This window comes from Thunnus maccoyii, chromosome 11 (genome assembly GCF_910596095.1).
Source record: "Thunnus maccoyii chromosome 11, fThuMac1.1, whole genome shotgun sequence".
NCBI lineage: Eukaryota > Metazoa > Chordata > Actinopteri > Scombriformes > Scombridae > Thunnus > Thunnus maccoyii.
The window spans coordinates 25,719,292-25,732,581 of record NC_056543.1 but is presented as its reverse complement, the minus strand read 5'-3'; the positions used below and the strand labels follow the sequence as shown (position 1 = coordinate 25,732,581).

At 38.1% G+C, this 13,290-nt stretch overlaps 1 protein-coding gene across 1 annotated transcript in view; it reads right to left on the bottom strand.

The window, feature by feature from the left end:
• kcnh3 (potassium voltage-gated channel, subfamily H (eag-related), member 3) overlaps positions 1 to 13,290 on the bottom strand; it is a 134,162-nt gene that overhangs the window by 32,896 nt on the left and 87,976 nt on the right. The window contains exons 3-7 of the mRNA XM_042425601.1: positions 11,392 to 11,526; positions 5,317 to 5,456; positions 3,468 to 3,726; positions 1,430 to 1,587; positions 550 to 751 (exon numbers count right to left, since the gene is read on the bottom strand). Coding sequence (XP_042281535.1) covers positions 550 to 751; positions 1,430 to 1,587; positions 3,468 to 3,726; positions 5,317 to 5,456; positions 11,392 to 11,526 — 894 coding nt within the window. The remainder of the gene's footprint in view (positions 1 to 549; positions 752 to 1,429; positions 1,588 to 3,467; positions 3,727 to 5,316; positions 5,457 to 11,391; positions 11,527 to 13,290) is intronic.

Sequence of the window (13,290 nt, the reverse complement as noted above, 5' to 3'; positions counted from 1 at the left end):
AAGTTTTTAAGTCTTTTTTGAAGCAACAGTCAGGTGTCCGTTTGAACATTGAAACAGGTTTTGGTTGCTGTAATCATTCCTCCTGTTGATACTGGCTATTAAAGATACCCTTCAAATGTGCTTACAATGTAAGTAATGGGGGCCAAAATCCATAGTGTTGGAAAAAATGTATTTAAAAGTTTATTTGAAGATAATATAAGGCTTCAGCAATCAGTCAAATAACGTGGATAGCTTTCACAGTTGCAGTCTTTTTAGTAAAAATTTCCTTCTCTTAGTTTCAAATAAACTTTTAAATGTACTTGTGCACATAAGGAGGACTGTGGATTTTGTCCCCTATCACTTACATTGTAAGTGCATTATGAAGGGATCTCTTAATGGCCAGTATGAACGGAAGGAATGATAACAGCAAGAAAAGCATGTGTCAGTGTTCATTTGGGAGCCTGACTATTGATTTAGGGCAGACTTGAAAAATTGTGAGCCAATCCTTTAAAGTAGCTACACCGATTAAAGTCTGTCTTTGTGGGTGGAAAAAAAAGAGTGTGTACTAACCAATATCCCAGGAGCCAGGACTTTCAATCTCCCTGCGACCTATGAAGTACCAGACACACGCCATCCAGTGGGCCAGCAGGGCGAACATGGACATCAGCAGGGTCAGGACCACAGCGCTGTACTGAGAGTAGCGCTCCAGCTTCTGCAGCAGCCGCAGTAACCGAAGCAGCCGAACCGTCTTCAACAGGTGGACCCCAAAGTACTGCACAGATACAGTACATACAATACCCGTTCAGGCAAAGCATAATAATAACAGAATGAGTTTATACACTGGAGTAATCCTTGAAGTGTACTAACTAACCACTCTGCAAAAGTGCTAACATTTTTACACCCATGGATCTAAATTACCCAGTTTTCCTTTCTTTCATTGTGTTCTATTCATAATTTGTAGTTGAAAAGATGGATCTTTAATTTATTCTTCATATGAAAGCAAACATTTCTCAAATGACTCCAAATTTGAATTTTACTCTAAATGAGTCTTTCAGTCTCTCAACATTCTGAGCATGGAGATACAAATCAATTAGACTTGCAGTATGTGCACTAACATCAGCTTGGCCCTCTGCCATTTGTTTGTCTGATGAGCAGGAGTTTGGATGAAATGTTGATCTAATAAATCCACATGGGAGCCTATGACATTATGCATTTCTGTTCTCATTTTCCAAAGTTGGCTCATTGCCATCAATGTGTTAGTGTGTAAAATGAATGCAGGAGAGGAGAAAGAGAATATGTCAACATTCAAGTCTTGTTCTTTCTTTGATTTAAAAGTTAAGTGGTCGGATTTATCACACAGATCAGTCTGCCACACTCTTTGTTACAGCAATACATACACACAAATGTCCACAGATGAACACGCAGTAACACACACACAGAGGAGACTCACCACGCTGACGTTGAAAGCATACAGCAGGTCAAAGGGCAGGGCGGCAATGAGATCGACAAAGAGCCAGGTGGTGACGTAGTGAACACAGATGGAGCGGGCGTCGTACACTACCTGACCCGACGTGCTCACAAAAGTAGTTCGAAAGTTCAGCAATATGTCTGCAGAGGACAACAACAACAGCAGGAATTACCAACGTGACAGCACAAGTGTCATTGACAAAATTACCTTTACATGATAATTACACAGCTATGAATCACATATAGAACAATGGTTATTCAATGAATCACATGAAAGTCACTCCAAATAATGAGTTGAGGAAAAAAAAGACATCAGCAAATCCTATAGAAATGTTGTGAAACCAAGAAGATATATATTGCAAATAAATAAACTAATGTTAAATTCTATAACTGACAGTAACTAAACTGGTAACTACAAACTGACTCTATTAGTGTTATCCTTTACTGTTATACTTAGAAGACAATAGCAGAGGTTCTGTATGTTTTAACAATCAAAATTGTGTTTCTCCAATAAGTGCTAATTTTCACATGGAGTAAGTCTAAGGAACCTTCATGTGCTTTTAAAAGTGTTCACAGAAATGAAAACATTCTTCAGGCACTTTGGTCAGCGCATGGAAAAATATTATATCAATAGACTTTATTTAGTCAGGCACATTGGTTTAAAGATCTGACAGGTTTGGACCTCTCAGGGCCTTCATCAAAAATTGTGTTTAATTTACATTAGTGATCATTTTCAAAGCACAAAATCAGTTTATTGATTAATTCAATACCTTCCAGCAAGCCGCTGGTTTCCATTTATTCACTACAACTGACAGTGATCCATAACAGTGAAAATTAGGTTTCAAACTTGTAAAGGACTACAAGCAGGGACCATTTTAACCAACATTGTTGGTGCATTCAAGGACACTCTGACATCTGACACCTGAGAGTGAAATGCTTTAGTTTAACTCAAGAAAACGACTAAGCTTTAAAGATGATGTGTGATGAAGATGATGATTTATGTGGACTTGGTTACTGGTTGTTTTCCAGGTCTGATTTTTGACCACACAGCTTGTAAATGTAATGCTTTTGACTAACTTTCTAAATGAACCCTGCTCACATCTGTTTTACATGCAAAAATAATGCTCCATTAGCAGAAAAATGAAGGTAACAAAACTTTTCATTGTGATAAATTCTTATCTAAAGCAGGTTTTGAGGCTAATATTGCCCTTAAATGCACAGAAACCAAAGTCTGCCCGAAAGGTAGAAAATAAAGCTGTGATGTAAGACAGTGTATGCATTTGTAGTTAAAGGGCTAAAACATGCAAGACCTCCAGTGCAGCTCTTTGAAACCCGCTATTCCTGTCTTGAGGATGTCGTTAATTCATGAAAAGCATCTTATTAACAGAAATGAACAAATTCAATCCACTATTGTGGACTGGGTGAATGTATTGATAAACGCGCTGCCCTATTAGTTCTAACAAATGGGATATCGACTGACAGGAGTCATCCATTTAACTGCGGGTGGCTAGTATAATTTCATTGCAGAAGTTTATTGATGGAGGGTTTATGTTCACTTTTTTCCATTAAGGCAAATTGTCCATTGAAGAGCACTCATGTAAATTTCCTACAGTTAGACGGACAAGGCTGGGGACAAAGAGGCCTGTTGTTTTCTAGGAAATGAGTAAGCAATGAGACATAATGGTCTGTTGTGAATGGCTCATATCCTTTCACTGCTGCGTATGCATCATTAAAAACTTCAACAAAACTTTTGTGGTGACTGATGAGCCTCTCAGTTAAAAGCTTGCACTGCTTTACTGACTTCCTATCAGGGGCGGTTCATACAGCAATGGACAGATCGTTGCAATCATTAAGTCTTGTTAATTACTGAAGTTACTGAACAAGTTTCAGCATCAACTTGAATATGTATGCTCAGGTGTGTCCTCTAGGAGTGTGTTTATCATGAGGGGAATTTAATTGGCTCACGTCTTTCCACTAAAGACTACCCTCTAGAGTCAGCTAAATACAGCGCGCTCTCTCACCTAAAATAAAGAGGATCTCTACAAGGATGTCACTGACGCTTGGTGGGCTTCGTGGGGCACTGCTGCTCCCTTCATCTCGCCCTCCCACCACGGTGAAGCACACGTTATAGGGCACAGTGACAGCCACGTAGAAGGTCGCCAGCAGAATCAACCAATCCCAGCCAGCCTTGAAGGTCCCATAGTGGAGCAGGATGAAGCGAGATTTCTGTATGGCTGCTACCTTGTACTCCGGGATTGGAGGCTTCTCTCCAAACATGTTCTGGATTGGATGACAGGGGCAGAGATGTTAACACCACTCTCTCTTTCTCATAGTCCAGGTTTCCACTGTTTGCATGTCACTTTCTCTGTTCCCAGCCACACGCACACACACCTGCACATACAGACACAGTCTCCTTCACACACTTATTGAACCACTTGAATCTTAAGACCATTTGGCAGCTGCATTATCAAAAACTCATATTGCACAGATAGGCATTGTGCAAGCCAACTGAAGTGTAATATAAATCCTAGTGAAGGTCTCAAGGTTTCCAACAATTCCAAGTAGCAGGCTGAATTACAGTGTGTTAATTAAAGTAAAATAAATGATAAAATACAATCTATATAAAAAAAATATTCTGGATTTTTAGTATTTTTCATTTGATGTAACAGTGTAGCCATAAAAATGATGTCTCACTCATTTCAAGTGTGTTAGGTTGCAGAGTTTAAGTGTGTTCACCTAACTTCAATGATACGTAATGTGTTGGGAACATCAGATTGAAATGTATAATTAGGTATCTGCTTTCACATTTACAGTATATACTGTATAAAATTTAGAACTTTATTTATTTTCCCTGAAAAATATGTGTATTTTTTCACCCAGATTTTACAGCATGTCCTCATGAATAAGTTATGTTTGCTGTTGAAACACACTGCTTGTGATGAGCACAGCTCAGAAAATGTCCCCATTAATAGAAAGTGAAGACAATAAAATGAGCATCTCAATATGCACTAAAGTCAGTACAAGATAAGGTTAAACTAAATAATGTTTGTTCAACAGATTGTATTTTTAAAATATTTTTAAAATTTTGTATCCCATGTTCACTGATTTTTAATAAATAATAATAAAAAAACATATTAATTCCCCTTTCAAAAAAAAGGAAAAATAATGATCCCTAATATAAAGCCTGAATAAGTGCAGGATTCAAACTGCATGGGTCTGCATCTTTGTTTTATGATTGATATTAGCTAAATACAGACATCTTTACTCCAAAGTCAAACTACTCCTGATGACCTTCATACCATCTGTCAGGGAGTGTGCTGCAGCAAACCTACAGTGCAGTGAACACACAAGTACTACAGGACTGGACAGAGCCCTGAGGTCTCTGTGGTGTGTTGTGTGCTGGAGCATCATACAATATCATAAATACAAGTCCATACTGTAGGTCATAAACCACTGTTTAAGAAAGTTAGGAAACAAAAAAATGCCTTTAATGTACTGAAAACTTTTTATTTCAGCAGGATAAAAGTCTTTGAAGAATCTGGAAATATCTTCAAAAAGGTTCTTTGTTGTTAAACAACCTCTAGGGTTTTTTAAAGTTTGGTTTGTACTATATTTATCCTTAACTCTGTGACTTGAATATAAAAATCAGTGAAAAAGTCTCAAAAGAAAAAGTAATGAATACATGAGAGGCACAAACTGGGGCCAGTCTGGTATGCAATACACCTTCTGGCACTTTGTGAAACCAAGAATCTCATCAAAAATATGAGATGAAATATGAACCAATGCAGCTACAATGAAACCAGTATAATCACTGAGAAAATAAATTATTTTGCACAATGTACGAGTGTAGACAAACACAGAGAGACTCACATTGTTGATCTTGAGTTTGCTCTTGTCTTGTTTCTGCAGGTGTCCTGACAGATGATAGAGCACAGCTCTGCTGCGGCGCCTGTTGGCGTTAAAGCCTGGAGGGCGAGTTACCTGATGCACCTCCAGACCTGTCTCCTCATCTGTGGAGGAGATGGTAACATGCTGAGCTACAAACACTCACACAACACGAGGTAAGAATTTAAACCAAGTCCTATCTGATCCCCTCCATGTTGCCTGAAATTGCACTCAGTCCAGAGATACTGCGCTAATGACCAATGTTCACAGCCTTCTACCATGTCTGAAACTATCTCACTTCAAGTTTTAAAAGTCTGAGATGGGTCATACCCTGTGGACTTTAAAAGGAGTTCAATTCGATATGTCTGAAACCACAAGTTATACATTGTGACGTACACATACTGCTCAAGACGCAGTGTAAATATTTCATATTATATCGACCTGCAGTCTGCCTTCACGGCTCTTCACTGACTAAGAATATTCTTCAGGTTTTCTTATGGTAAAATTTGATGATCTGGGTTGAGAGAGGTTGAGATCTGTATTGAACAGAGTCAAGCTACCCACAACATCTCATTCATGACATCTTTTTTTGTGATTAATTGATTAACAAAGTATAAGATCCAGTAAAATAAAGTTGTCTGGCTGCAGGCAAAAGAGGGTAGAACAGAACCAAATGTAGATTAAAGGAGTTGTTTTATATTAAGTCATCATTCAGACAAAACCTTTTCTTGTTCTCTCCATTTCCACTTTACATTTCCTATTATGATTCTTCCTCTGTCTGTCTATAATATAATGTTATGCCTGGCAAATACCCGCCCCTGTAACCGAATCATTTTCATTCTCAGCCAGCAAATTCGATTTATTCATGGTATCTAGGATAGATTTCAAACAGGTCAGTCTGTGTACAGGGTAACTAAATATTATTGCTGGAACTCTCTTTCTCTCTGTATGTACAGTTGGGGGTTATTCACAGGACCATCACGACCAACAGAGGCTTGGCATAAACAAGGTATGTATTTTCTTTCTGAGTGCAGTGCCATACTATCTGTTGTGACAGATGTACAGGGAGGCATGCTAGTTCACTTCACAACTTCACACAAGAGAAACCACATAGTGGTGGTGAAGATAAAAGTTTGTCTGCCAAACTATATCCAAGTGCAGGATATGACAGCAGAAGAGCTTATGTTCAAGGTCAGTGCCGTGATCCCATTTAATCCTTTGACAAAGACTTTATGATGTATTTCTTGTATGTAGTGCTCGGCGCTAAACAAACTCAGCTTCAATGGTTCCTGATAGTATTGCCTTGCTGTTGTGTTTCTCGCTGTATTGGCCAGATTGGCTGCACCTGGATATAAAAACTGTTTGAAAACCAATGCCTGAAGCACCAACCCTCAACACCTGGTTTTAAAGTGGGTTTGGTTTCAGAAGTGGGGGGGCACAAATATTACATACATATTTATAAGGAACACTCTGGTTTATGTCATTATCTTTGATTGGTGCTTGATTCTAGTATTGATGAAGTGCTTTTTTCAGCCCTGCTGAGTAATACCCACAGTCTTTCTCACACAGTGCACACAGAATCAACAAAATCCACCAATAAGGCAAGGCAGACTGTAATTAGCCTGAAAAGCAAAACCCAGGACAAAAAAAGCATGCAAAGCTCCTGCTGCACTGTTTGCTCCTACTTGTTAAGCTTATTGCTTAGAGCACACAGTAATAACTGAAGGCAATAACATTTTTATCATCTACTCTCTTCCCTCATTCTGAGCATGCTGGCTGGACGATAAGAAGGCAATATTCAGAGAGATTTTAGTAAAGAAATCAACCTCAACCTGGGCATGTCCCCAACATTCCCAGTGGAAATGATGCCTGTGTGAACTAATTAGAGCTGCAATGATTAGTTGATTAATGAGTTAGATGACCAACAGAAAACTAATTGTCAACTATTTAAATATTCGATGAATCATTTTGAGTCTTTTTTTAAAGAAAAATGTCTAAATTCTCTGATTTCAGCATCACAAACTAATTCTTTAGTCTTCTATGAAATAAACTGAATATCTTTGGGTTGTGGACTGTTGGTCGGGACAACAGAAGACATTAGAGGATGTCACATTGGGCTTTGGGAAACAGTGATCAATATTTTCCACTATTTTCAGAAATTTAAAAGAACAAACAACGAATCAATTAATTGAGAAAATAATCAACAGATTGATTGATAATGATAATAATCATTATTGGTAGCCCCAGACCCAATGACATTTCATTTAGTTAGCTTTGTATATGTTTATGGTGTACTGTACTGTACTGTAAACGCCTTCCCGTCCTCGGCGCCAGTCACTACTCATTTCATATTCAATAAACAATTTATTTACATCTCAGTTGAGGGTGTGGTCATTGCCCTCTCTCTCTTTCTCTCTTTCATACTTGTGGAAAGCTTATTTGTCTACAGGTGAAGTGACACTGCAGCTACAGAAGGTCTGAAGAGAAATTGATCAAAAATAAACATGGACATATATAAATTTAGCATCTTCTAAAATGGAAGCAGCTCTTGTCCTAAGTGTCACACAAAAGACGGACACTAAAAATGAACAATTGATAGCATACTTATGGCACCACCTCGCCTTGTTTGACTGTTTTAGTCGTCTCCTAAAAGAAAACACCAGTGGGCTTTGTGTAGGTATGATTAGCTAAAGGCCCCCATCCTGCTTGTTAATAAAAAATGGCAAAGCATATAGACCCTGAAAAACCTGAATTTTAAACCCCAGGTGTATAAATATCTCAGGAATATCTTTCTATGTCTCAGCACTGGTACCTGAGCGTCTGCTGCAGACTTCATGTGTGGGGTGTATTCTACCGTACCAGGGCCAGTCCTCCACAATACATTCATTCCCCAACAACCAATGCATTGTGACACACTGAGATAAGATCAGTGTGACTCCTGGACACAAAGCAAGCTGAGGTCTCAGGGTCATTTTCACCTTCCACTGTTCAACATATCTGTCGGCAGATCGGGGAATGCAAAGCAAAGAAGGAAAGGATCTTTGCACGCCTCAGGGTAGATTCTACTTAATGTACTGTGCTCACTGATGGTGCTCGTTTCAGAATATACACTATGTTCTCTGTGGGAGGCTGACTACACATTTTAAATTATTTACACAGTCAATTAATTAAGTGTGCAGATGTGTCTGAGAAAGATGTAGCGCATTGCGATGTGTTTTTAAGTGTTTAGTGCATGATTATAAGTAACAAACTTTGTTTATAGAGCACAATTAAGCTGTCAAAGACTCAAAGTCTCCCTTTCTTTATTTTTTTTTCACCATAAATGTGTTCTCAACCTCTCTCCCGTTCCATCTCACTAACTGATTATGCATTTTGAAAAGGCGTATCACGCTGAGCTAAGTGCCAGAAGTGAGCCACTCAGCCAGTCAGCAGACTCCCCCTGAGGAACATACACAAGCAGGTGAATGTGATTGTTTGTGTCAACTTATCACATCATAAATGTCAAAGCCTTCTTTTCTCTTTCATTTTACAGTTGTTTGTTACTTGTTTCCTTGCTCATCTTCAAACAGAGGTGCCTCATTTAGCTGAAACGCGAATGTTATGTTAATGGTTATGGTCATGTTTTGATGATGAATCAGAAAATAGAAACCATTTAAATTCTCCTTTGTCTCTCTCATCTTTCCTTTCCTCCTGTTTTATTGTTTGTCTTCTGTCCCCCGCAGTGTGTACTGCACTCCAAATTGTGTAGCTTGATTTTAAATGTAATAACTCATGCAGTGTGTAAAACACAGCCAGGGTGTATGAAAGCAACTTTCAGTCATTTCGGCAGCAAGGCAATGAGATATTCAGCCAAATGAGAGTGCTTGGGCAAGTGGAGCAAAATTGGGTAAGTGATTTCAAGCAGGTGCTCTTTCTCACCAGGAGGGACTACAAACAGTAGCACTGAATGCCAATCTAAAAAAAACTAAAAATTTAAACACTCCACTTCATCTTAAGAGTCTTGATTACCCTGCATCTCGCTCGCTCTCTCTACACAGTTGGCTTTCAAGTCTCAGTCTCTCTGTAGTGAACTCAGCTTCTGCTGGCAACACGATGTAGATGTTTAAAACTAAGATTTCAATGTCTGTAGTAACTGTATTTATAGTCAGTGGATCACATTAAAATATATGATCTTTAGTTTGTTAGTTATTATGAAGATTGTTTCAGGCCTTGCCAGAAAATTGTGGGAATGCAATGTTTCCTATAGTTGCTATGGTGGTTGCTATGAATGCTGCTATCGCGGAGACCAGGTAGTTGCATGTTGTTTGAATCATTGTCTTTGCGTTGTGTAGTTATCTGAGCTGTTATATTATTTGTGTGATTTTATTTAACTGTTCAATGATGATTTTCATTAAAAAACATAGATTTTAGAGTGCAGAAATTAATTGAATTTGAAGCTTTGCGATTGGCTGACCAGAGGACAATATTTCCTCACTGTCACCTTGTTAAGGTTTTCTTCTCAACATTTCTCAACACAAAAACATGAAAGTGTCCTTCATAACTCAACAATATGATAAGTTAATGTTAAGGCCATCCGTTTTCATTTTTTCTCCTTCGATTCTGAGAAATAAAGGTGTTTTGATAGCGGTAGGCTAGGAAAGAGCATTGTGCTGTTTGTGTGTGTGTGTGTGTGTGTGTGTGTGTGTGTGCATCAAATCCTCTACCATGGCCACATAAATGGGATGAAGAAACAGGACTTTATATTTCAAATCCCTCATTTAATCCCTGTACTTGTCACTTTCATATATTTCATCAAACTGGACTTTAGATTGTGCATTGCATTCAACCTCCACTGTTACATAATTTAATTATTATGCACATGTCACAATTAATTGTTGCTCTTGTCACCTTCATATATTTCATATACTTCATTTCTTTTTCCATAGCACAGTCTATATTTCCTTTGTACAGTGCAGCCATTTTGTTTGTTTTCACAGGCAGAAACTTGACAGTCATGTGACCTGGATGCAGGTCAATAGAAAAGAATAGGCCAAAAAAATGTCGGTGTCTTGAAATTTTAGTGCCGTTATTGTGAAACTAATACATTTCGTGCTGTGGACCAACAAAGCAGATTTTGATGTGAGACTGGGTTGTTCTAGTTTGCAGTCGAATTTCGGCGAGAATACAAAATGTTAAATTCAGGGTTTTTGAACACACCTTGCAGTGATTGGGTGCTGTGATTTATGACTCCTGTCACAGGAGTGAGATAAACAAACAGCTAAAAAACACCCCAAACAACTCTGACAGAGGGTCAATCGACATGGCCTGCAAGAAAAATACGATCAACAGATTAATATGTTTTATTGGTCAAATGTTATGTCATGTCATGACTCCCAGGCCACAGGCAAAAAAAGATCATGTTGGAGGGTGACTGGCAAGTCAAGACAACAAACTAAAAAAAAAACAGCCAAAATTGTTGAACAGTTATTTTTAAGTTATCTTAAATATAAGATTTTTTGCTCCTCAATTCATTTACAAGATGTATTATTTATTCCCTTAAGTCTTAACATCAGCAATGATTAATTCAAATAAATCACATTGCACACTGGCTGGCTTTGCTGACAGAATGTTTATGGTTCACCATGTGTATTTTATTAGAGACACACTCATTAATATTAATGTGATATTCAAATTAACAGACACACTTATTTAATCAGGTGATATTTACACTGAGGAGAAGACGCAGGATGAAAAATAAAAGATTAAGATAATTAATTGATGCCTAATTATTGTTTGCTTGAAATTACAATAACTGCAGCAGCGCTTTACAGCTCACAGAGAAAATGTTCTGCATGCTGTCACCTTCTCTCCAGTGTTGAAGGGTAAATAAAATTACATTTAAGCTACAACCAGGATGACAGAGATGTCGTGGAAGGTTGTGTGGAAGCCATCTTGAAACACGAAAACCTCAAAGTGAAATACACATGACCCAGACTTTATTACGTCTCTGAATACAAGTCAGCATTTTGGATGTTTGTGCACAATTTTGAGTCATAGTCAGTGTTCTTTATATGAACTCACCTGTGTCAGGTCCTTGCTCAGGATCCTGGTCCCTCTTCTTGTCAGTGATGTCTTTGTGGGACACAAGGAACAGAACCACCTCACCCTTCTCATTTTTAATGGGAACAATGTCCAGAAGACACCAGAACTGTGTACCTGTAGAGAAAACAAATACAAACATGTGCAGTCAGTGCATCATTTCCACTCAAAATATGATACCGCTACAGAGTTGAATCACATTAGGTTAAACTCTTTTCTTGGCTCCCCTTGGTCCCCCAAATGTTTGTCACTCTGTATCGCATATTGTAAATAGTATCCACTAATAAAATAATATTGCATGCAGTAATATTCAAATAAGCACCACACACTTCTATTTTTCTAAGTTTGGTGGTCACTAGTTTGTCTCATTGTTTTAAGTCACCTTTGACAATTTTGGAAATAAAAATGAATAACACCCATGGCATTGCTTCCCTTGATGTGAGACGTGCCATGTTTATTAACAAGTCACAATGTGGGTACAATCAAGATAACAACAATGCAAATGCTCATGGATCAGATGTCATTATCCAGATAATGTATACAGATACAGATAAATACCAGCTGTAAATGGGGCCATTGTGTCTTTTTGTCCAGTTGACCTATCATAAAACTCCTCCCTTAAACATCAAGCAAGTGAGAAGCTTAAGACTATCTGGATCAGCTTAGGTCTTTTTTTATATTCTTGCATTTTGCATACAGTATATCACACCAGATACATATATAACACCAGAGAAAATGAATCATCAGATACATTCGCCTGTGCCCTGTAGAGAATGAGAGCCCATATGGATGGTGTGAGTGAATAAGTGAGTGAGTGACAGCTATGAGAAAAACAGGCAAGCTGCAAGTTGTGTGAAATACATATTGGCCAATATTCAGTTGGCCCTCAAAACACATTTGGACTTCACATTACGTGCAGAGAAAAGTGAGTACACTAAAAGTGAATCAAAGGAGGAAATATACGGATGGTCAAATGAGTGAATTAACTTCTTTTTGTACAATATCCTAATACTATACATGTTCTGCCGTCTAATTGTGACTTTCCAAATGAGGTTTAAGAAAAGAAAGTTTGCATCAGTGATAACACAGCTAACATCATCCATGTAGAAATTGTTTACTGTGACCATTTGAGAGAGAGAGCAGTATGTTAACAGTACTTTTCCATGTGTGACCATGTGTTCATTACATTCAGGGGAACCATGTGCCTGCAGATATAATGAGACTACATTCACTGTGGTTCTTCAGCCTCGATGAAAAGCCCCTTTTTCTGAGCTTTCTATGCACTCAGAATGCACCAGACCATGTGAGTCAGTGCAGAGTGGAGAGGGTGATTGCACAAGGTATAGATTCATTGAAAATTAGACCTTCATGATACGAGAGTCTTATGACTGCCTGGCCAAGGGAGCTTTTGGACTCTCATCACATCTGTTACCACCACTGAACATGCGCCATCTGTTTTTTTGATCATATTGCTATGAGGAGTCGAGTAGGTATTAAGAATTTGAATTGAAACATAGTTACTGTTTTAACACTGTTATGTTTCATAAGTTGGTAAAAGATACAATACTGTAAAAATATATTCCTCAAAACAATGTTTTGTTTTGCTACCCTCCTTGGTTTAAAGTTTTAAGCTTTTTTCACCTCTGACCACATCACTAATGGGCGTGGTTAGAAGTGTGCTTTATAGCACCTGTAAACACCACCCAGCAGTGATGTCACAAGGTCCTGCAGTACACCTGTACATCACTGCAGCAAGGTGAGAAGTTAAACCAGCAAAGTCAGCAAAAAAAAAAAAAAAAGGATTTTAAAGAGGTATGAAGTTATTCCTCAAGTTTCACAAACTTGGATCCACATAGAGTATAATTAATAAATAGTTAGAGC